This window comes from Phyllobates terribilis, unplaced genomic scaffold, assembly GCF_046119375.1.
Source record: "Phyllobates terribilis strain yellow unplaced genomic scaffold, ASM4611937v1 Scaffold_12__6_contigs__length_324123572, whole genome shotgun sequence".
NCBI classification, from domain to species: Eukaryota; Metazoa; Chordata; class Amphibia; order Anura; family Dendrobatidae; genus Phyllobates; species Phyllobates terribilis.
The window spans coordinates 281,589,826-281,614,367 of record NW_027362772.1 but is presented as its reverse complement, the minus strand read 5'-3'; the positions used below and the strand labels follow the sequence as shown (position 1 = coordinate 281,614,367).

Genomic DNA, 24,542 nt, shown 5'->3' with positions numbered 1-24,542 from the left:
TCGCATAATAAATATCGGGAAGAGGGAAGTGTACCTGCCCCGGTATGCTACGCTAGCCAAATTGTATACCATCAACCAAAATTCTGTACAGTCCGTGGAACCCTTGCCTCCATCTCATCCAGAGGAAGGTAACGGCTCTAAGCAACAAATGGAGGACTGGTGTCAGTGTAGCACCCTGAGGATTCGGCTGCTACAGGGGTATTGCACCTCAACCCAGAGGTGTGATATTCCACTCCCGGGTAAGGATGGAGTGTGGAACTGAGCTCAGATAGACTGCATGCACTACATACATCCCATTTCAGAGGAGCAGGCCGACGGTACTCCCACTTAGAAATGTGCAGGTACAACCGAGCCTGTTCCTGGCTGGAGTGGGAGGGGGGTGGTACATCCCATGTAGTGTAGGGGCAGATAGGGGGAGCAGTCTGGGTAGTGATAGGAGCTCATTGGGTGCTGGTCACCTGAGCTCACACATAGAGGGTGTATATAAGGTGGGCACCAACTGAGATCAGGGTCAGTCTGTCAGAATCAGGAAGAGTAGCAGAGCAGAGCCCTAGAGAGAGAGAGAGAGGAGGAAGAAAGAGAAAGACCCAGAGGGGGAAGACTGAAGGGACCCAAGAACCCAAATTAGAACACCGGGTGAGGAGTCAGCATCAGGGTACCGGAACCCAAGCTGGTGGGGGTAAAGACATTCCCCAGCCAGAGACCGGAGACCGTGGGCAGTGTCTGTCACGGTCACCCACTACATTCACCCCGAAGGCACACCACATGAAGGGTCAGGGAACCCAGGGCCAAGGGTGTCCCAAAAGAAGGCCCGAGGGAGCTGGACCTAGGTGAATCCCTGGTGGGGACGGCTGAAGAAAGGACAGAGGGAGAGCTCAGGGCCACGCTCCGGACTTGTTTGGGGGTTGGCTGGATCCAGGACCTGGTGGACGCAGCACGGCTCGGGTGGTCACTAGCAGCTGGAGTGACCAGTACAACATCTGCAGTAAGTAAACACCCTTAACTGCACAACCCGAGTCTGTCTTCATTGCCGGCTGCACCGCACCACTACAACCCCCATCCTCTGCACCTGACCCCCTGAGGCTATACCCCTCCCGTTGGGGGTTATCCCACCAAGCTGCGCACCCACCATCAGCCTCAGCGGACCCTGCTGCAGCGGCGGCCACAGTGACCGCATCCCAACGGGTGGCGTAGTCGACACAAAAGAACTTTAGTAACATCTGTAAAGCTGCCACATAACACTGAGCTTGACGCCCTGGGCACGGGGCCGGGTCACAGCCGCTCGGAGACTACAACCCCCCATCTGATCCGGTGCCGGGTATTCCCCTCAAAAAGGAATATGTCCCAGGGGGCGCGTCAACTTTGGCGTAGTCGGCAGGATTACGTGCCCGCAACACCCGGGTACTGCGTGCCTGAAGAAAAGTGCAAGTTTACCTCAGAAAGAAGTCTCCCGCCGGTTCCGGAGGGTCCACGCCATCGGACTCCATCACCAGTCGTTTCCCGCCGATTGTCCGCCATTTCCAACTTGTTCCCGCCATCTGCAGAGTTTCCCGCCACTGGGAAGCGATTCCCGCCAAAACCGCAGATTTCCCGCCTTGGAAGAGCAGCGGACGCCATTATGGGCGTGCCAAAGGAGGGCAAGAGGCCACCTCCCATCGTGGGCCAGGACAGAAAATGGCGCCAAAAGTGGAAACCGCCCCCACCAACAGAGACTGTGATGCTGGAGGTGTCTGTCAGCGTGAAAGAACTACCCCTGGAGCTGACAGTCACCGAGTTGCCCCGGGACCGCCCTCGAGGTGGGAGGAGACGAAAGGAGAGAACAAAGATGGGTGTCGCTTGGAGCAGTCTAGAGCGAGCGCACCCGGAGGCAAGAGGTCTAACGAGGAGTAGCGAAGGAGCTCACCCGGAGATGGAGAGAAAGCAGAACAGCACCGGCCCGCTGGCCAGGAGTCTGCTAGAGACCGAGGAAGGAGGGCAGAGCAGCACCGGCCCGCTGGCCAGGAGCCTGCCGGAAGCAGAGCAGAGCAGCACCGACCCGATGGTCAGGAGCCTGCTAGAGTCCACAACCCCGCTAGGTCTAGCGGAGATCTTAGCGCAGCTCCCCCGAGACCGGGAGTGTGCACAAACTGCCCTGGAGGGCCTCGCAAGGAGGATGGCCCGGGTACAGCGTGAGATACTGGCGGAGTGGAGCCGGGAGATGGCCCAGCAAGCAGAGACCAGTCAACGGAGCACGCTACCCTGGAAGAGGAAGCAGACCGCCTCTGAGGATGGCGCGGGAGGACCCAAGGCCGGAGACGGCGCCGAGAAGGGAGCCGAACGCATGGAGGCAGGTAAAGGGGACGCCTATACCCCAAGCCGTGACACCGCTTACCTGCCCCAGCTCCCCGTCGCAGAGCCCGAAAGTCCCCCTGCTGTGCCCGTAGCCGCCATGTCACCGCCATGGACTAGGCCCCGACCGGAAGCCGCCGCAGCGACCCCTGTGACGTCACGCGCCTCGATCCGGAGCGTGACAAAGCAGGAATTACCACCAGCCTGGTCGCAAGGCCTAGTACCCCCGGGCGCCGCACCACCAACAGCGCCCCCTACCTCCGCGGAGCCTCCGGCCTGGCCGCAAGGCCAGGTAGCCCAGGGCGCCGCCGTCCTAACGGTGCCCTTCACCTTCCAGGTGCCCCAGGCCTGGCCGCAAGGCCTGGGCAACCCGGGCGCCACCACCACCGCGCCCGCGCCCGTAATACCAAGGGTGCCACACCTGGGGGAGGACCTCTTCAGCCAGCTCACATGGCCGGACGGGCGGCCCTTCATCTGGCCCGAAGGATACCATGAGCTGGAGCGGCAACAAAGACTAGGGCCCTTGTGTGAGCCCCTGATCCCGGCTCCGAAGCCCGTGGCTCGGGTCTCGCCTCCTTTAGAAGAAGCCCAATTCGTGTGGGACCCCACGGGAGAAGATTTGATGGGGTTCACCGGAGAAACTCGGGCAGTCGCCGCTGAGCGTACTGAGTGTTGTCGTCAGCAGCTAGCAGAGTTTGCGAGAGAACGGGAGGAGAGGCGGGTCAGAGAACAACAGGCCCAAATCCGGAGTGCGGAGCAGAAGAGCCGGACTAGGAGGAACCCCCGTGCAGCGCACTGTCCCCGCACCATCGGGACGGTGATAAAGTTCAACCCGCAGCATGGGTGGGGCTTTATTCGGGACCGTAACAACCGCGGTGACGTTTTTGTGACCCGCAGAGACGTCGAGTCCCACCTGCCGGAAGGTCACAAAGGCCGTGACCTCTACGTCGGAGACGAGGTCACTTTCACCCGGCACAAGTGTGCCAAAGGACCTTACGCCCTCCACGTACACCGCTTGACGGAGGAGGAGTTGCGGTACGGAGAGGAGGAGCCAGAGGACCCGGACGGGTCTGAAGAAACATCATATCAAGAAAGAGCAGGAGGAAGACGCCGTTGAGTGCGGCAGAGCAGGTGCTGTATATAGTTACCCGATCGGGGTATAAAGAAACTGAAACTGTTGCTGCTAAAATAGTCCCCGTTGGGACCAGTGAACTGTTTACCCGTTAACCCCTTCATCCTACAGGCTGAGGACTGTGAGCAGCCATTCCCTTCCCTCTACCTGGCCGAGGACTGAGAGCGGCCAACTTCCCCTGTATATAGTTGCGCGTCCTAAAGCGCCCCCTACCGGTTTTATAAGAAAACCAGATTTTTCTAAGAGACTGTCGCACTTTTCCCGGACACACGTTGCACAGTGTCCGGAGGAGGAACCAGAGACAAGAGAAGTCTACGAGAATGTTTATATAAAAAGTTTTATATATCTATAATGTTTTATATGTTTTAATATGTTTATATGAAAATTTTGTATGTTTTGGTGTTTTATGTCTTTACAGCCCGAGGACGTGCTGTGATTTACCAGGGGGGAATGTAGCACCCTGAGGATTCGGCTGCTACAGGGGTATTGCACCTCAACCCAGAGGTGTGATATTCCACTCCCGGGTAAGGATGGAGTGTGGAACTGAGCTCAGATAGACTGCATGCACTACATACATCCCATTTCAGAGGAGCAGGCCGACGGTACTCCCACTTAGAAATGTGCAGGTACAACCGAGCCTGTTCCTGGCTGGAGTGGGAGGGGGGTGGTACATCCCATGTAGTGTAGGGGCAGATAGGGGGAGCAGTCTGGGTAGTGATAGGAGCTCATTGGGTGCTGGTCACCTGAGCTCACACATAGAGGGTGTATATAAGGTGGGCACCAACTGAGATCAGGGTCAGTCTGTCAGAATCAGGAAGAGGAGCAGAGCAGAGCCCTAGAGAGAGAGAGAGAGGAGGAAGAAAGAGAAAGACCCAGAGGGGGAAGACTGAAGGGACCCAAGAACCCAAATTAGAACACCGGGTGAGGAGTCAGCATCAGGGTACCGGAACCCAAGCTGGTGGGGGTAAAGACATTCCCCAGCCAGAGACCGGAGACCGTGGGCAGTGTCTGTCACGGTCACCCACTACATTCACCCCGAAGGCACACCACATGAAGGGTCAGGGAACCCAGGGCCAAGGGTGTCCCAAAAGAAGGCCCGAGGGAGCTGGACCTAGGTGAATCCCTGGTGGGGACGGCTGAAGAAAGGACAGAGGGAGAGCTCAGGGCCACGCTCCGGACTTGTTTGGGGGTTGGCTGGATCCAGGACCTGGTGGACGCAGCACGGCTCGGGTGGTCACTAGCAGCTGGAGTGACCAGTACAACATCTGCAGTAAGTAAACACCCTTAACTGCACAACCCGAGTCTGTCTTCATTGCCGGCTGCACCGCACCACTACAACCCCCATCCTCTGCACCTGACCCCCTGAGGCTATACCCCTCCCGTTGGGGGTTATCCCACCAAGCTGCGCACCCACCATCAGCCTCAGCGGACCCTGCTGCAGCGGCGGCCACAGTGACCGCATCCCAACGGGTGGCGTAGTCGACACAAAAGAACTTTAGTAACATCTGTAAAGCTGCCACATAACACTGAGCTTGACGCCCTGGGCACGGGGCCGGGTCACAGCCGCTCGGAGACTACAACCCCCCATCTGATCCGGTGCCGGGTATTCCCCTCAAAAAGGAATATGTCCCAGGGGGCGCGTCATCAGCAACTGCATTTGGGTACTGACTCCACACCTGCTCACCAAAAGCAGGGAGTCTACCGGGTGATCCAGGAATACGAGAGAGTGTTCAGTAAACACCCGCTGGACTTCGGGCGAGTAAAGGGAGTGGAACATCACATCCCCACGGGAGATCATCCTCCCATAAAGGAAAGGTATCGTCCCGTACCCCCTGCACACTACCAACACGCCAAGGGGATGCTTAGAGACATGAAGGAGGCTGTGGTAATCAGGGATAGCTGTAGCCCCTGGGCAGCTCCACTAGTCTTGGTTAAAAAAAAAGACAACACCATGAGAATGTGTGTAGATTACCGGAAAATCAACCGTATCACACACAAAGATGCGTACCCCTTACCAAGGATAGAGGAGTCTTTGGCTGCTTTAAAATCTGCTAACTTCTTCTCCACTTTGGATCTCACTAGCGGGTACTGGCAGGTTCCTGTCGCAGAGGCGGACCGGGAGAAGACCTACGAGGACCATCTAAAGCACCTGGCCGAGGTGTTCGAAGCCCTGGCAGGCTATGGCCTGAAGGTGAAACCATCGAAGTGCCACCTGCTGAAACCAAAGGTCCAGTACCTAGGGCACGTGGTAAGCGCGGAAGGAGTGGCCCCCGACCCTGACAAGGTCACGGCAATCAAGAGCTGGCCAAGCCCCTCGAACATCAAAGAGGTGAGACAGTTTCTCGGGTTGGTAGGCTACTACCGAAGGTTCATCCCCGGGTTGACTAAGATGGCAGCTCCTATGCAGGACCTCCTGATCGGACAGTCTAAGTCCAGGAGTCAAAAGCCACCCTTCAAGTGGGATAAACCGGAAGAGGAGTCCTTCCGCCAGCTAAAGATGGCCCTCACGGGGTTGAGATCCTGGCCTACCCTGATTACGGCCAGCCTTTCATTCTCCACACAGATGCCAGTAATGTGGAACTGGGAGCTGTACTGTCCCAAAACCAACAGGGCAGAGAACGGGTGATCGCATACGCCAGCCGGAAGCTGAGACCCACCGAGAGGAACCCGGAGAATTACAGCTCCTTCAAGCTAGAATTCTTGGCGGTGGTGTGGGCCGTGACGGAACGCTTCAAGCATTACCTGGCCTCCGCAAAGTTCACCGTGTACACGGACAACAACCCGTTGACACACCTGGACAATGCAAGACTGGGTGCCCTGGAACAGCGGTGGATGGCCCGTCTCTCCAACTATGACTTCGTGATCAAGTACCGGGCAGGCAAAACCAACGCCAACGCGGACGCCCTATCAAGGATGCCTCTCTGGTGAAAGATCTGCTGACCCGGGAAGACGCCCGCCTAGATCCAGATGCCCCAGAGGATGCCAAGCAGCTATGGAAGGAGAAGAGCAAGCTGTTCCTCTACGAAGGCAAGTTGTGCAGAAGGATTGTTAACCACCGGACGCACGAGCTGACCTGGCAAGTCGTGGTCCCAAGGCGAGATGCAGCTATGGTCCTGGGGGCTTACCATGACAGAGCGGGACACTTCGGTTGGAAGAAACTGGAGTTCCTACTAAGAGGAAGGTTCTTTTGGGTCGGCATGAGAGGAGCTGTAGAAAAATTGTGCAGAAACTGTGGCCCTTGTCACCTAAGGAGGAAGGACCGCACCAGTCAGAAGACACCCTTGAGGCCCATCGTCACCACGCAGCCTCTTGAGCTGGTAGCTCTAGACCACGTCAAGTTGGCTCCAAGCCGGTCAGGGTACATCTACGCCCTGACAATGGTGGACCACTATTCCCGTTTTCTAGTGGTGGTCCCGGTAAAGGACTTGACAGCCCAAACAGCGGCCAGAACCTTCTAGCAATACTTCTGCCGTCCACACGGGTATCCGGAACAGGTCCTGACAGACCAGGGTCGAGCGTTCGAGGCTGAAATCTTCCAGGAGTTCTGCAACCTCTATGGCTGTAAGAAGATTCGTACAACGCCTTACCACCCCCAAACCAACGGGATGTGTGAGAAGATGAACAATATAGTCATTGATCTCCTGAAGACGTTGCCCCTGGAGGAATGCAGCCTGTGGCCAGAAAAGTTGCCGGACCTGGTAGACATGTACAACAATATCCCGGTGAATGCTACAAACTGCACCCCGGCTTACCTGATGCGAGCTAGACCGGGTAAGCTGCCCGTAGACCTGGAGATGGGAGTCCTAATACCTGAGGACACCTCCCCGGATGCGGACTGGGATACGGAAAAGCAACTGCAGTACAAGAAGGTACAGGAGAGTGTGGAGAAGAGCCTGGCCCAGGTGAGAGAGAAGCAAGAAAGACTCTTCAATCAACACGCCCCTGCTAGTCCCCTAGAACCTGGTGAGCAAGTCCTAAAGCGAAAAAGAAGGCTACATAAGTTGGACGACCAGTGGGAAAGGGAACCCTACACCGTACTGCAGTCTGACCACGACAACGCAAAGGTGTGCGTGATCACCAAGGACGGAGGAGAAGCCACTAGTGTCGTCTCCAGAGACCACCTCAAAAGGTGCCCCGAGCAACTCCGCAGTGTAGAAGAGGATCAGAGTGACCTTGAACCCGCAGAGGACAAGGAAGAAATGATCAGCACCGTTCTCGGAGAGTTCCCTCAGTCCTGGACTCGCATAAATGATGCCATAGTGGTACCCGTCCTGCATTTCCTGCAACCGGCACAGCAACAACCAACACCAGAGCCGGAAGGTGAAGAGGAGCAAGCGGTTCCAGAGGCAGAAGAGCCTGTTCCAGCAGCCCAGGAGAGTCAACCCTCTGCTGACAGTGAGCCTGCCATGCCTGCGGTAAGCCAAAGAACCCGCAGACAGCTGCCTGCCTTACCTGTACACCCAGCTGGTAGCTGTACCCCTAACGCTAGTGGGGAAAGCCAGGTTGGTCCACCACCAGACAGGGGGTTAAGGAGGTCAACCAGGAGCACAAAGGGACAGATACCCGCTCGCTGGAGAGTATAGAGCGCACTAAAATTGTAAATAACCCTGTTGCCAAATGTTGAATTGTTTGCCAAAGTTACCTGCATGTTTATTGATAGTGTGTTTCAGTTTCTTGCAGCTATCGTAAGGACTCACAGGTTATGGACTTTTTATAACCGGGACCTTGTATGGACTGCATTCTGAGCCTAACCCAGGAATGAACTAAGACTGTGAAGGACTTGGGGTAGGACAGACCCCCACCTGGTAAAGGCTCCCCGTTGTATTGGTGATATGGACACCCGGTCACAGACCACACTGTGACCTTAAGAACTCAATTTGTGCGTCGTCTGTCTATTAATGTGTTATTGTTGTGCATATTGTCTTTGTTTATTGTTTAGTCCCGGAGTACTAAATTTCACTAGGGGGGAATGTGTCACCCTACCTGGATGCCACAAGTGTAATAAAGCTGTGTCTGAGAGCAAGGGGGAGGTTCTCTGGTCAGGGGAACATTAGCATGCAATGCCTCCTGTCTCAGGCCAGTAGGGGGAGCTGGCTGCCCCTATAAAAGCTGGTACTGGGGACAGGGTTAGAGAGAACTGGAAAGCCTGTCTCAGCACTGAGACGTGTCCCAGAGTGGAGCAGGGACAGAAAGTTGATTGCACCTAAGAGGAAGTGTGGCAGTAGGAGAGAGCCACAAGCCAGAGACAAGAGGCGAAGAGAGCCTGTCTTGGCAGAGAAAGACTTAGCTTTACCAGACTTTGGTGTCTGAGGCTGGAAGGATTCCACATCCCCCAGCAGAGAACCAGTCCACAAGGGACTGTACATTCCTTGGCCTAAGAAGCCTGGAGGCCCGGCCACAACCGAAGGGACCAGTAAAGCCGTACAAGGCTGGGAGCAGAAAGGAACCCACGTCGCAGGCCATACAGGCGAGAATACACGGAAAGCTTGGAAACGTGGGCTGTTACCCTATAACGAGGAGATAGCCAGAAGGAGCGCAGAAAGCACGGTAGGCCTACACCCTCACCCTGACCAGGGCCAATTTCCCCGTTGCTCTCAGACATCCAGGTCCCCTCCTAGCTGGGACTGTTTATGGGTCAGTTTACCTGTTTCAGTAAAGACCCTGGACTGCAACTTGTTGTCTGTGTGCTCCTTGCTCCTCCAGCACTATCAGCACTGGGATTCTCACTACCATCACTCCCACCATCCATTATACTGCCCTGGGGCCGCACTCTTCCCGTGGGGAGTCACACTACCCTAGCTGCACACCTCATCAGCCCCAGCGGTCTGCATGCAGCGGCGGTTCCTAATAACCGCAATCCACGGGTGGCGTAGTCGGACATTATCAGCAGAACGTAGCAGACTACCATTGGCCTGACCACCCTGAGCCACGGAACCGGGTTGCCACTACTACTCCCATCGTTCCCCCTATTGCCCGGATCCGAGTGCCCCACGGCCCAGGGGGCGAGTCAGAAGCAGTGACTGTAGAAGCGGCGACTGAAGATGCAGTGGGGACAGAAGCAGTTACTGTGGAAGTGACAACTGAAGATGCAGCGGTGGGGACAGAAGCGGTGACTGTGGAAGCGGCGACTGAAGATGCAGTGGTGGGGACAGAAGCAGGGACTGTGGAAGCGGCGACTGAAGATGCAGCAGTGGGGACAGAAGCAGGGACTGTGGAAGCGGGACTGAACAGGGCAGTGGTGGGGACAGAAGCAGGGACTGTGGAAGCGGCGACTGAACATGCAGTGGTGGGGACAGAAGCAGGAACTGTGGAAGCAGCGACTGAAGATTCAGTGGTGGGGACAGAAGCAGGGACTGTGGAAGCAGCGACTAAAGATGCAGCGATGGGGACAGAAGCAGTGACTGTGCAAGCGACGACTGAAGATGCAGCGGCAGGGACAGAAGCAGGAACTGTGATGGCGGCGACTGAAGATGCAGCGGCAGGGACAGAAGCAGGGACTATGGAAGGGTGACTGAAGATGCAGCGGCAAGGACAGAAGCAGGGACTGTGATGGCGGCGACTGAAGATGTTGCGGCGGGGACAGAAATGCTGCGACAGTAACAAAAATTGCTATCACATTTCCATCATTGCTACTGAAACAGGTGGTCCTGATGACGTCCTGTTTCAGGAGGGGTGATAGATGCTGCAGAGAAGTGAATACAGGGTCATCCTCCTGTGATGCCTCATTTGTGACTCCCCTCCATTGAAACATCACTGGAACAGGGAGTAAAAAATAACAGATAGGGATTAGCTGTATAGGAAGAATAGTAGGGAATTGTAAAATAAATTAAATGTGGATGTGGGTTAATTTGCATATTTTTTTTCCCAGGGAGCATTGCCTGGTCCATTAGTCTCTCCACACCAGTGGGAACCTATTTCATTGCTTTACAGTTTTGATAAGAAAGTGGAGCTGTTGAACTTTGAGATTAAATTTCTCTTCCTCATAGGTACCAATGTGAAATTATCCCCTATTGATAGGATAGGGAGGAGGGGATAACTCGCTGCTTTCTGGGGGTCTGTACACTGAGTTTGGGGGGGTATTTGTATTTTGTGACATTTTTCACTTTGAAATCTTGGCTTGTGTGGAAGGAGTCTCTAAAGTCAGGGCACTGACCAATCAGATTCAGCAGAGTATATCAGGTGACACAATCGACTAATCAGTTGCTTGATCCTGTATTTAAAGAGATCCAGACCCGTAATGAATGAGCGTCCATTGTGTTAAACTATGTATATAAAATTATTAAAAGTTGCGCTCCTAGAAGAAAATCACAGACGTATTGAGAAAAATATATGTATTATATGTTTTTATTATAGATAATGATGGTGACAGATGCTCTTTAATGGGGTAGGTCAATCTAAGAATAAACCCCCTCCAAGACCATCATCAATCGAGAGAATGAAGGTCCTCTGACCCCCATTCACTGACTTCCAGTCCCTGTGCCAGAAATGCAAACTCCATGAAAGCAATATACTTACAAGATAACTTTTTCCATGTAGAATAATTCTAAACATAAACAGTATGACTGTTTTTGACGCGCCCCCAGGGCAATGGGGTACTCGGCAGCAGGGCCTATGGATGCTGGTGGGGGGGGGATATGTCACAGTGGCTGGCCCGGTCCGTGGCCCAGGGCGGTCAACTAAAAATGGGGATTTGTAACTTGGATAGGAAAAATAAAATAAATAGTTTGTGACGCCACCTGTGGTACCTGGTAAGGTTTACCAGCGCTGCTGCACAACTCCGGGGGGTGATGGGATGGCAGCTGAGGTGTTTCTGCTCCCCACAGATAGAGTGGGCCCCCGGGGCAGTGTGGAGTTTGGTGGGTGGTGATGCTGGGACTTGTAGTGCAGAGGGAGAGATGGCGCAGCTGAAATAATGGACGGAGGCAGTGCGGTGCAGTCATCCTAGTCTTTACTCACAGTTCTCATGTACGCTCCACTGGTACACTGCACGGAAGCCAGCCTCCCGTGTCGCGCTGCGTCCACCAGATCGGGGGTTCAGCTCTTCCTCAGGTAGGTCAGGAGCACCTGACAGAACCCCGCTTTCTTATGTTCCTCACTAGACCGTCTTCACGCTGGGTCTTTTCCCTCCTGCCCTGCTCTTCCCCACTCACAGTCCCGCTCAGGTGCTCTGAAGTCCCTCTGGGCACTTGGAGTTCCCGGACCTGCTTGACCCTCACGGTGACTAGGATGAGGCTTTGGCAACTGCACTATGAAAGCCAGAAGCCTCCGGTTTTTCCAGCCGAGACCTGGAGTAACACGGCTGGTCCAGGGGCCAGTCCCCTTCTTGCAGCCTGATCCCTCTGTCTTCTGACAGATTCGGGGCATACGGGTGCCGTCCTGCACTCGCCGTACCCCCTGGGATCCCTTCAATAAAACGGAGCCTTCCTCCTCTGCGCCCCTCCTGGGCCTCTATCACTAGGCCCCACTTGTGGAGCAGAGCTCCTAACGAGACTCTGCTCCCTGACTGACTAACTTCTCCTACTGTTCTGACTGATCTGCCACCCTAAGATGGCTTCCCTTTATATACCTCCTACAATGGTGCTCCCCTACTCTACATCCTCCACCCACACCCACTACTGGTTCCCCCTACCTTTGGTTCCCCCCACTCCAGCCAGGGACAGGGCTCAGCAGGAAACACATTGCATCTTGCCCTTCCTGCCGGCCTGGAGCAGTGTAGTGTTGAATGCGGGTGTTGGGGTCCCAGGCAGTACTCCCTCCTTACCTGAGAGAAGGAGATACCACACCTCTGGGTGAGGTGCAGTACCTCTGTGGCGACTGAACCCTCAGGGGCGCCACACTCCACACTTGCAAAACACAGCACGTCCGCGGGCTGGAACTGAGCAAAACACGGTAAATTAGACATGCAGTTTTTAGAATGCATTCGCATATAAGATTGTAACAAAACATTTCTTCCCTTTAAGGGAGGCACTTCTCTTTAAAGTTACAGGTTATCATAACATCACAAACACTTTTAATAACATTCTGCAACAGGTTACAGCACATTCTATAACCGGGTGTCCATTTTCTTTTTCAAACAGGTGCAAAAGTAGCAGCATGAGGGACCCATCCGCAAACCCTCAACGTAGGCCCTGGGCGTGGCTGCAGGGCATAGGTGATCCTGGTGCTGGACCACGTCTTCCGCCACGCCAAACGGGTTTTTTTTCTGAGGTCACTTGGTTGCACTTATAAAACCAATAGAGAGCACTTTAAGAAGTGCAAAACTATATACAAAGTCAGTCTTTGGCTGCTTACAGTCCTCAGCCTGAAGTCTGTATACCCTGACGGGTAATTATTAAAACACACTTAAAACAACTTCAATTTTCTGTACCCTTACGGGTGACTATATACAGTTTAGTCCCACCTACTGTACTAGTAGTGGGGTTCCCGCCTGGGGTACTTTTGATTTTTGCTGGACCCAGCCGGGTCATCAGCCATGTTCTGCGGGGGCGTGTCCTCAATCACGCGGCACAGTTGGAGGGCATACCACCCGCGTTCCCCGTGGTGTCGAGTGTAGGTGACACGGTTGCCGGGGTACAGGTTCCGGTTGGGATGGCCCTGTTCCAGCTCGGGCTCAACATCCCGCCGGTTCACGAAAATATCCCTGCAGAAATTGGGATTTCGGATAAAGCACCACCCAGCCTTCAAGTCGAACTTTACTACTAGTCCTTCTTCACGGGGCTGGGGTGGGCAGATTCCACCTGCCGGGCTTGAGCTTTTGCGGCCTTGTTCCGGGCCTTTAACTGCTCACAACGCGCCCACCGAGTGTGCCGCTCCTTCTCCAGCTTTTGGAGCTCCCGCCTGCAGAACTCCTTTCTCTGCAGGGCCTCGGCTTGGGTCTCCTGCGGGAACCCCATCAGGTCCCCCCCCCGGTTGTCCCAACTAAATTCTTCTCCGCTGGGTCAGGCAACCGGGGGCGCTGGTGTCGGGAGTAGCGGGTACGGCTGCTGGTCCCCAAATCTGGCGGACCAATCAAAGGAAGGCGCCGTACACCCACCCGGGTGCCGGAGGTGGCGGTTCCGGGAGGGAGCCGAGCAGGAGGTTTTCGGATTCAGCGCCCGGGGGTGGAGGTTCCGGGCTTAGCAGCTGGTCTAGGGTGCACGCGCCCGGGTACAGGGGCTGCTGCTGCAGGAGGCCCCGGAGCAGGTCGGTGCTTGCAGCGCCCTGGATGGGGGAACTCTTCCTACCTGCTCCTGTGCTGCACACGGCCTCCTGGTGTTCATCAGGCTCCGCCGGGGCTGGGGTGCCGCTGATAATATCCGGTGCTGGCCGCCGCCGAGCTGCTAACTTCTCCAGCAGCTCGCTCTTCCACCTGGTGACCGCTGCTGGCTGGGCCCGTTCCACCTGCTGGCTCAGCTCCAGGATCTCTATTTGGAGGAATTCCGTATCCTCCGGGGACAGTTTACTTGATTCCCCCTCCAGGGTGAGGGGGGTCGCTTGTTCCTGCAGGCCAGAGGCGGAGGCTGGATCCTTGCTTCCGTCCATGCTGGCTGCCGGGTGCGGTCTGTGTAGACTTGTTAAGACCACACCCTGTCTCCATTCCTTCTCTCTTCCTCCCCTCCCCTTTCGCGGGCGGTCCCATGGCAGCCTGCTGTCGGTCACTCCCTGTGACGTCCTCTCTGCCTTGATGGACACATCTATGCGGACAGTCACTGTTGCAATCGGCAGGGTGTGCTTTTGGCGCCATTCTGGGACCCGGCCCATGATGGGAGGCTCCATATTGTTGTCTTTGACCACGCACATAATGGCGCCCGTTCTTCTGGGGCGGGCGCCACATTCAGTAACATAACACAGTTCTTTAAGGCGCACAGTACCCGGTGGCAACGGGCACGGAATCCTGTTAGTTGCAACGGGCACGAAATCCTGTTCGTGACGCCAGAAGTTGACGCGCCCCCAGGGCAATGGGGTATTCGACAGCCGGGCCTATGGATGCTGGTGGGGGGGGATATGTCACAGTGGCTGCCTGGTCCGTGGCCCAGGGCGGTCAACTAAAAAGGGGGATTTGTAACTTGGATAGGAAAAATAAAATAAATAGTTCGTGATGCCACCTGTGGTACCTGGTAAGGTAAGCTGACTCGCCCCCTGGGCCGTGGGGCACTCGGAACCGGACTTCAGGGCAATGCTGGGAGTAGTAGTGGCGACCCGGTTCCGTGGCTCAAGGTGGTCAGACCAGTGGTAGTCTGCTATGTGCTGTAGGTAATGTCCGACTACGCCACCCGTGGATTGCGGTCAGGGCTAACCACTGCTGCAGTGCAGACCGCTGGGGCTGATATAAATGTGCAGCACTGAATAGTTCAACTCCCCACGGGAGGAGTATGGCCCCAGGGCAGAATATATAATGGATGATGGAGGGGATGATTCCGACCGCGATAGCCAGGAAACGGAGGCCCTTTAAACAGTTCAGGGTCTTTATTAGAACAGGTAATATGATCCAGAAACTGGCCCGGCTAGGAGGGGGCCTGGATGTCTGAGAGCAAGTGGGAGGCTGGCCCTGGTCAGGGTGAGGGTGTAGGCCTACCGTGCTCTCTGTGCTCCTTCTGGCTACTTCCCTCCTCGTAGCGTAACAGCCCACGTTCCCGAGCTCACCGTGTCCTCTCGCCCGTATGGCTTGCAACTTGGGTCCCTTTCTACTCCCGGCCTGGTACGGCTTTGCTGGTCCCTTCTGCTGTGGCGGAGCCTCCGGGCTTCTTAGGCCAAGGAACATACAGTCCCCTGCGGACTGGTTATCTGCTGTAGGACGTGGAATCCTCACAGCCTCAGACACCAAAGTCTGATAAATTAGTCTCTTCGTCTGCCAGGACAGGCGCACTTCGCCTCTTGTCCCTGGCTCGTGGCTCTCCTACTGCCACACGTCCTCTTAGGCTGCAACACAACTGTCTGTCCCTGCTCTGGGACACTTCTCTATCCAGAGACAGGTTGTCCAGTTCTCCCCAACCCTGCCCCCAGCTCCAGCTTTTATAGGGGCAGCCTGCTCCCCCTACTGGCCTGGGACAGGAGGTGCTGCATGCTAATGGTCCTTGACCAGAGGACCTCCCCCTTGCTCTCAGACACAGCTTTATTATATTTGTGGCATCCAGGCCAGGGTGATACCTGTGGTACCCGGTAAGGTTTACCAGCGCTGCTGCAGACCTCCGGGGGGTGATGGGATGGCAGCTGAGGTGTTTCTGCTCGCCACAGGTGGAGCGGGCCCCCGGGGCAGTGTGGAGTTTGGTGGGTGGTGATGCTGGGACTTGTAGTGCAGAGGGAGAGATGGCGCAGCTAAAATAATGGACGGAGGCAGTGCGGTGCAGTCATCCGAGTCTTTACTCACAGTTCTTATGTACGCTCCACTGGTCCACTGCGAAGGTGCCAGCCTCCCGCGTCGCGCTGTGTCCCCAAGATCGGGGGTTCAGCTCTTCCTCAGGTAGGTCAGGAGCACCTGACGGAACCCCGCTTTCTTATGTTCCTCACTAGACCGTCTTCACGCTGGGTCTTCTCCCTCCTGCCCTGCGCTTCCCCACTCACAGTCCCGCTCGGGTGCTCTGAAGTCCCTCTGGGCACTTGGAGTTCCCAGACCTGCTTGACCCTCACGGTGACTAGGACAGATTCGGGGCGTAAGGGGGGCAGTCCTGCACTCGCCGTACCCCCTGGGATCCCATCAATAGAACGGAGCCTTCCTCCTCTGCTCCCCTCCTGGGCCTCTATCACTAGGCCCCACTTGTGGAGCAGAGCTCCTAACGAGACTCTGCTCCCTGACTGACTAACTTCTCCTACTGTTCTGACTGATCTGCCACCCTAAGATGGCTTCCCTTTATATACCTCCTTCTATGATGGTGCTCCCCTACTCTACTTCCTCCACCCACACCCACTACTGGTTCCCCCTACCTTTGGTTCCCCCCACTCCAGCCAGGGACAGGGCTCAGCAGGAAACACAGTGCATCTTGCCCTTCCTGCCGGCCTGGAGTAGTGTAGTGTTGAATGCGGGTGTTGGGGTTCCGGGCAGCACTCCCTCCTTACCTGAGAAAAGGAGACACCACACCTCTGGGTGAGGCGCAGTACCTCTGTGGCGACTGAACCCTCAGGGGCGCCACATTTTCATAGATGGACATTGACTTTAAGCCCTTAAAGGGGTTGTCCACAATTAGAAACACATGACTGTTTTTTTTTCCCATAAACAGCTCCACCCCCGTCTATAAGGTTTGTCTTATATAATAGATATTCTCCATTGAAGTAAATGACGCAGATCTCAGGTACAATGCACAACCTGTAGCTACGTATATTGCTGTTTTTGGAAGAAGGCAGCCATGTTTTTTCTAATCCTGGACAACCCCCTTAAGTACGTCGCCTCTTACGCCAGAGTTCTACATTCCGTTCTTGCGTGACTTTGCTTTTTTATTTTTTTTCAGAACTCATTTTGCAGTATTTTCAATTGTAGATATCATTTATTACAGTTAATGTTTTTTCGGGGGAAGAAAACAAAAAAAAACTGGAATTCTGCAATTTTGGGGGGATTTTCAACAGTCCTTATAGTCAGGACAAAATATGTTAATTTTGCTTCTGTCTTAGGTTTTGTCTGTTTAATGGCCAGTGTGAACATGCTCCTATTTTGCATGCATACCAACTTATACTCCAGTTCAGTTAATTTTCAGACTTCTGCACTTAGTGCCGGTAAGGGTGCGGCCTCCCTTTCTTTGAGCTGGGCATTACGTTTATATAGCTTCCCATTTGCTGGGTATCCATATTCGGGACCCGGGCCTGCTTGACCCGTATACAAATTGAAGTCATTTTGATACATGGTAAGGTTTTAATGCTAGAGGTTAGGACTGTCCCGATTTGGGGTCACATTGTCACTGGTCAGATGGCTTTTACGCTTTTTTGATAAAAAAACGATGTTTACTAAGTACCCTATGTTATTTATATGCACTATTGCTTTTACTTATTTACTTACGGCAGGGGATATGTTCATTTTGTTTCTATCTTAGGCTTTTTCATTGCATCTAAACAGTCAAACAATTGGGATCAGAATTATCACCAAGTTCGGCCGTTACAATGCAAGAACACTTGACGCTCACTATTGGTGGCACGGACACAGTCCTGTGCCCACATCATCACTGAGCCGTAATAATACATCTGAATGACCCGTATACCCCTATGTACTATTATAGTCCAGAAAGGGGTAAGGACAGTACAGAAACAAACCCCAAAACTCATGTGTGGCAGTATCCTATTATGAATTATCGATGGTTGATCATCTCTGGATATTTTAAGACGTTTAATGACAGTAAGGCTGGTTTTGCATGACTGACATTCACCTTCCGAGTGACAATTCCGATGTCCGGTCTGGTCTTTGGTCTCGTTGCCTTATATGTCTATGATACTATTGAGTTTGGGTCAAGAGATCTGTGGCCGGTCCAGACAACGCGGTTTGTACTTGGACCATGAATGTTGGACTTGTGAGACCTGCGTTGACTTCTGCTTTAGAGCCTCTGTTAACAGCAAAACAAAGTAAAATGATGGTCACCCTAACAAAAACCTGGTGGACTCCATTTAGGTTGATGGAGTCCACCTTGCATGACGTGTGATATTAGAAACTAAGGATTGAGAGGGAATCACGTTTGTTTGAAGATAGAAAGCTGAGAATATCACAGCCAGTGGGTGCCAGATCCCACTGGTGAAGCACAGCAAACATGTAGAGGAAAGGAAGTGGTGCGGCACATCCACTGGGTAAGATCCAAAAATCTTTATTGGAACATCATAGTAAGTATGACCAGGGGCATTTGTTGTGCCATAAACGCATCAGTTTTTTGGATGGATTTTTTTCATTTTAAAGATGTTCCAATAAAGATTTTTTTATTTTACCTGGTGGATGTGCCGCACCACTTCCTTTCCTCCGTCTTGCATCGTTAAAGTCCGTCATGAACCTCTCCTGTCCCTACCATGAGTTCCATTATTCTGCTACTCATACGGAACAGAATAATGGAATTTTGAACCCTGGTGAGAACTTTTATTCCGAATCATTGACATAAACACTTTGTGCATTGCTCTGTTGCATTTTATTTAACCGAAGTAAAAATAAAAATACTGAAAACATTAAAGGAGAAAAAACAGACATAGGTTTATCCAACACCATCACTGGTGACAACAAACGTATTAGTCGTAATATTTGGCAATCCATACATTTTACATGCACTTTGAAACAACGTAAGTTATAAATATAGTACGCTTAGTATTAAAGGCTAGCTCAACAACGATAGTAAAAGCAGAATATAATAGCTTTAAGCTTGTAAGCCAATGTCCTATCGGTTAGTACGATGTTGTTCAGTTGGCATAAAGTCAATGAAATGGCATCTAATTTTCGGTGGAAACGCCTTTGTTGATGAAATCTCGGATCTTGTCTCGGACATCTTTCTCCATATACTCCACTTGGTCCTGTACACTCACGTTGTATTCTCCCAGCTTCTGTTTCATGTCCTCCACTCTTTGTACAAGGGCTTTGTTGAGGTCATCAACAAAAGGGGTCATTGTGTCTTTGAACTCTACTACCTTCTGGTCCATCTTCTGGTTCATCTCGGTAAGGTACGGCTCCAACATCTGCTTGACGTTTGCCATATCTCCATTCAGTTTGCTCCTGAGCTCATTGGCGTAGGGATAGAGTTGCTCTCTCAGCTGCCCGGTGAACTCCAACATTTTGGTCTCCATTTGCTCAACATTTTTCCTCATCTGAAACTCCATGTTCTGAATCTGCTTACGCAGCTCATCTTGCACGTCTTCGGCGTAGGGTGTTAGGCTTTTATATAGTTCTTGAAGTTGTTGGTCAATATTTTCTTTCACTTTTCCAGTGATGGGCTTCAGTTGCTTTCTCAGCTGTTCCACATTGTCATCTATCATAACCTTGAGCTCTTGAGAATATGGGGTCAGTGATTCCTGAACACGGTCAGCGTTTTCTCTAATCTTGGCTTCCAGATCCTTCGTTACAGACTTTAGCTGCTCACTTACGATCTGTGTGTTTTTATCCAGCTGTGTCCGTAGCTGTTCTGCATATGGTGCCAGTTTTATCTGAAGCTCCTCTACATTTCTGCTTAGTTGCTTGTGCACCTCATCTGCATAAGGAGACAACTTGACCTTCAGCTTTTCCAGTTCCTGTCTTATTTGCTCCCTCAGTTTTTCCGAATCTTGAGTTAGTTGCTCATGTATCTGTTTTGCAAAGGGTATGATCTGTTGCTGAAGTTCTCCAGCGTACAGATTGACGCTTTTCAAGTTTTCTTCAATCAGAACACTGGCAAGAAAGAAAAGGACTTAGTTACTACAAAAGCAGTCAACATTAGTAGTGATATCAAGTTTTTTTCCATAAGGAGAGCTGACATGTGGGACTACATGTACGGCCAGATACACATTCCCTTGGTAATAATAAACAATTGCCAGGGATTTCTGAACCTAGACCAATGGTTGATCCATGGATCTTCTTCTATTGTTAAACAAGTGGTCTTCACGAGACAACCCGTTTAAAGGGGTTGTCTAAGTAAAAAAAAAAGATATTTAAATGTGTTTAAAATTGAAATGTTTGCAACATATTAATAATATATCTTCTAAAGTCCCATTATCTACACCGGTCAAGGGTCTCAGCAACTTTACGTCCACATGGGGTTCAAGAAGAGGAGAGCTTCCTGAGTTGGCACATGTGCATGAAGGGGACTGGATGGCTGACTGCTCATTACTAATATATAAAAACCAGCCGCTCGCCTTCTCCGTCACGGCTGATGAATGAGAAGAAGGTTGAATTAGCTACTGAAATGGTAGCCAGCCACCCCAATTACATCACATGCCAACACAGAAAACTCTCTCCTGTTTCAAACTCAACGTAGAAATGGAGCAGCAGGGACCCAGGACCATTGCTAAGAGCTGGAGAATGATGGAACTTGGATAATAAAAGTTAATAGAAAAAGTTGCATGTATTTGGATGTCAAATTCATCTGAAGATCTTTGCTCTTCTAGTTGGTCAACCCATTAAATATTGTTCCTTATACTGTAGTCATCTAAATTCGTAGGGATTAGGCAAGCTTCGGCGCTGCTCACTTACTTCAGCTGCTTGGTAATGTCCGATTGCTGTATCTGCCCCACTTTATCCTGTGTATCAGTGGTCAGTTGGGTAAAGTAATCCCAGAAAGCATTGGTTATCTGGTCAGAGCTGATATCAGCTTGGGATCCTGAAAAAAAAATAGACTTAACTGAGGAGATCTAACGATAGAAAGGAGCCCTTATTTTGGCTTTCAGTGTATACAGTTACAACAAATACAACTTAATAGGTTTATTCCCATCTCAGCATGTTATCAACCAACCAAAGGATTAGCAATCACTTGTCAATTGCTTGGAACCTTGACTAGAGATGAGCAAACCGAAACTGTAAAGTTTAGGGTTCGTACCGGACACCTAGTGTCCAGTGTTGAACTCCAAAGACGGACTTCTCCCGGAAGTGTTCGGAGTTCCGGGAGAACAGAGGGGGAGAGAGAGAGACCCCTAGCCTTTACCATTTTACAGACCTTTTATAGCACCAAAGTTCAGGTCCCCATTGACGTCTATGGGGTTCGGGTTAAAGTTCGGGTAGAGTTATGGTGCCTGAACCGAACTTTGGACAAAAGTTTGGTCGAACCCGATAAACCTGAACATCCACTGGTCCGCTCATCCCTACCCTTTACCGATCCCAAGATTAGGACTCTGAACTTACTATTTTATTCATTCTCTATGGGACTGCAAGAGATAGACAAGTGCAGTACTGAGCTTTCTCTGGTGGTCTAGAAGACAATAAATGGAGAGCTGGCATACATGCTCAACTCCTACTTTAGTCATATTGCTCCAATCTTGGAATCGAGAAGGATTCCAAAGGTGGGAGCTCTAGTGATCAACAAGTTATCTCATGCCCTGTAAATTTGGTGATAACTTACTAAGATGGTATTACCCATTAAGTACATTATCAGATTATTCAGCTCTAGACATGAGTTTTCTTAAAGTGAAGAACAAAAAAATTCTACAGTTCATACTCCATCCACCACTCTTCCTCCTCCATAAACTGCACAGCATGAGCAACATGATCCCTCTTCAGATATTTGGCTAGTTTGTATGTGAATGTGTGTGTAAACCCATAAACTACACAGCATGAGCAACAGGATCCCTCTTCAGATATTCGACTAGTGTGTGTCACCGATAAACTGCACAGCATGAGCAACTTGATCCGTCTACAGCAGTGTTTCCCAACTCTAGTCCTCAAGAGCCACCAACAGGTCATGTTTTCAGGACTTGCTTAGTATTGCCCAGGTGATGGAATTATCGCCTGTCCAGGTGATGGAATTATTGCCTGTACAATAATAAGGAAATCCTGAAAACATGACTTGTTGGTGGCTCTTGAGGACCAGAGTTGGGGAACACTGCTCTACAGATATCTGCCTAACGTGTGTGTCACCTATGAACTGCACAGCATGAGCAACAGGATAGCTTAGGACACTTAGTTGTCTTGCGCTATGACACTTGCATGGCAAAAAGGATATAAAGAATGGCTGGAAGATAATTTACTAAGAACATATATTACAAATATTAGATATAAAACTGATATTCTGGTGGAGTTGAAAACATGAACAAAAGATTCTGATGGAGAAAGAAATGTGGCTGAGATTTTACATGGATTCTATGAGACAGCATTAAAGGATTTGTCCATGTTATCTTTGTTTTCAGCACATATTGGAGATATGATTTTGGCATTATTGTTATATTATTTTACTGTATAAGGGTTCACTCACACTGGCGTATGTTCTCTCATGCGAGAGTATTGGATCGATTAGGCTAATGACACTCAGCTCGAACTCTGTCAGAGTTTGATCTGAGTGTCATCCGAATGTGATCCGATTGTCTCCAATGAGAGAATTGTATCACAGGTGTGGAGAAGAAGAAAAACTTAATTTCTCCATCTTCTCCATTGTCTCTGTGAGCGTACATCGGACTGCACTCGGATGACATCCGAGTGCAGCCAGGTGTTTTACTCGCACCCATAGAATTGTAGAATGCAGCATGCAGAATCGCCAGTGTGAGCGAGCCCTTATAGTGTAGCATTAATTATTACAGATTGTCTACCCCTTGTTAGCGGAGCCTTCCTCACAAACTGCACAGCTCTCCTATTCTCAAAAAATGTAGTTGATGGAGAAGCAGTTGAGTAGACCTGATCAAGAATGGAGTAACTTGAAGTTCATGGGCCCCAAAGCAAAGCTCCAACGGGGCCCCTTATTAATGCAAGTCTATATTAGTAATGATCTTTTCATATGGGCCAAAGGCACCTCTTGGGCCTCCTAGGCTCCAGGTCCCCGGTGCGATTGCAACCCCTACATATATTATAGCTACGCCCCTGCTGATCAGTCTCGTCCAATCGAAAAACAGCTTTCCTATGTGCAGTGTTTTGTAATTGGAGGAGGCTGATTGACAGGTCTGGTCACTTGCTCCTCCATCGGCAGCCATTCTGGGAATAAGACATCTGTGATGAAGAAAGATATCCTGCATATCTTACATATAAGTAAGACAAGTCCTAAAATACATTTTGTTAAAATAAAGCCAAAGTGGACACCCCCTTTCAGTGCCATTATTCTCTCTCTGTATATATATATTTATTATTTATATATATATAAATATTCACATCCTCCCATCAGACAACTACAGATCATCCAGAACCACACAACCAATACTGACCTGTGATTGTGCACAAAACCAGCGCCACCACTGTCACCCTCGCCAACATATTGAACCTTTGGATGGGGCAAAGTTTCTCAGAGTTTTAAAACTATAAAAAGAAAGGGTGGTCATGAGTAAAAATAAGCTGATCTTCTATAAATTCCACCAAACCCCCTTCCATATTTTGGGTCTTGGCTGCCCTGCTCTGCCCTAGTTTCCTTACCGGATCTCCGGGTGTCTGACGATGATGAGTAGAAACCCCGAGCCGTCCTTTATAGTAGACTATCTTCAAGGCAGCGTCCTGGACTTTAGATCAACTTTACAACGTGGAATTCCTGACGTGTTCCTATTTTCCGAGTGATGCTGGAAGTTTGATTAGTTCTGTAAACCCTGGACACTGAGTCACAGTCACGATGACGGACGGTGGTGGTGGTGGTGGTGGAGGGGGAGGTCGGGGGATGAATTTTTGTTTTTGTTCAAAAACTGCTTAGTTGTTAACACACACAAAAGAAAAAAATAACAAGTGTCCATCGTAACAAAAAACTCCTTGTCTGTGAGCCGGAGGTTATTTCGGGTCACATCTGTGGACATTCACAATAACAAGGGGTACAATCCGGGCCAAGATTCTAGTCTGAATAATCTGTTTACTGACGGAACGAGGTCAACTAATAAAAAAGAAAAATTCTACAAATTGATCACTTTGTACTAACAGAATACATGGAATTACTTTGTGGTCTGTACTGGTATTTGGAAGAATACAAAGTTAATTGACAATCCCAGCAATTGAGAAAATATTTGCTAGATATAAATCTACGTGAAGGGTTTACAGTTTTGATCCCAAGGAGTTAGACATCATGAGATTTTATTTTCATCCAATATAATGGAATTGTGAAGGCTGCAGCCCATCATTGGCTGCAGTGTTCACTTGTCATAATAATGTCATGAGATCACCGGGGACACAGCGCCCGGAGCATCATAGGGATATGATGATACCAGTGTTACTACAGACCCTCGTATCTGATATTAGCTAGTATTGATTTAGCATTTTATTGACACTTAATTTCTACAGACTAGAATATTCCTTTATCACCTGTCCTCTGGATTCAGTGTGGGACTGGTGCTGCTTTTTCGGAACATCAAGAGCCATAATAAAACTTATGGAAAGGGATTTTATAAAACTACTAGATGGTGGTCCGATTCTAACGCATCGGGTATTCTAGAACATGTATGCGGCTGACCAGGCGCAATCAGCAGAGCGGTGTTTACATTTGGCGCCAAAATCGCTGATTGGTCGTGGCCCCCGGCCGCGACCAATCAGCAGAGCGGTGTTTAAATTTGGCGCCAAAATCGGTGATTGGTC

At 51.1% G+C, this 24,542-nt stretch overlaps 1 protein-coding gene across 1 annotated transcript; it reads right to left on the bottom strand.

The window, feature by feature from the left end:
• Positions 1-18,505: 18,505 nt before the first annotated feature.
• Positions 18,506-23,557, bottom strand: LOC141172659 (uncharacterized). Its single transcript, XM_073657093.1, has 4 exons — positions 23,406-23,557; positions 23,201-23,291; positions 20,553-20,679; positions 18,506-19,751 (listed from the first exon to the last, which is right to left on the bottom strand). Exons 2-4 carry the CDS (start codon positions 23,247-23,249, stop codon positions 18,824-18,826), a joined length of 1,104 nt encoding a protein of 367 aa, XP_073513194.1. The 5' UTR covers positions 23,250-23,291; positions 23,406-23,557; the 3' UTR covers positions 18,506-18,823.
• Between the last annotated feature and the right edge of the window lie 985 nt (positions 23,558-24,542).

Bases quoted from the DNA above. Each gene is read 5' to 3' on its own strand.
- LOC141172659 (XM_073657093.1), bottom strand. From the start codon at position 23,249: ATGTTGGCGAGGGTGACAGTGGTGGCGCTGGTTTTGTGCACAATCACA. The intron at 20,680-23,200 runs GTCAGTATTGGT...TTTTTTTTTCAG, and splicing joins GGTTTTGTGCACAATCACAG to GATCCCAAGCTGATATCAGC. The intron at 19,752-20,552 runs GTAAGTGAGCAG...CTTTCTTGCCAG, and splicing joins GACATTACCAAGCAGCTGAA to TGTTCTGATTGAAGAAAACT.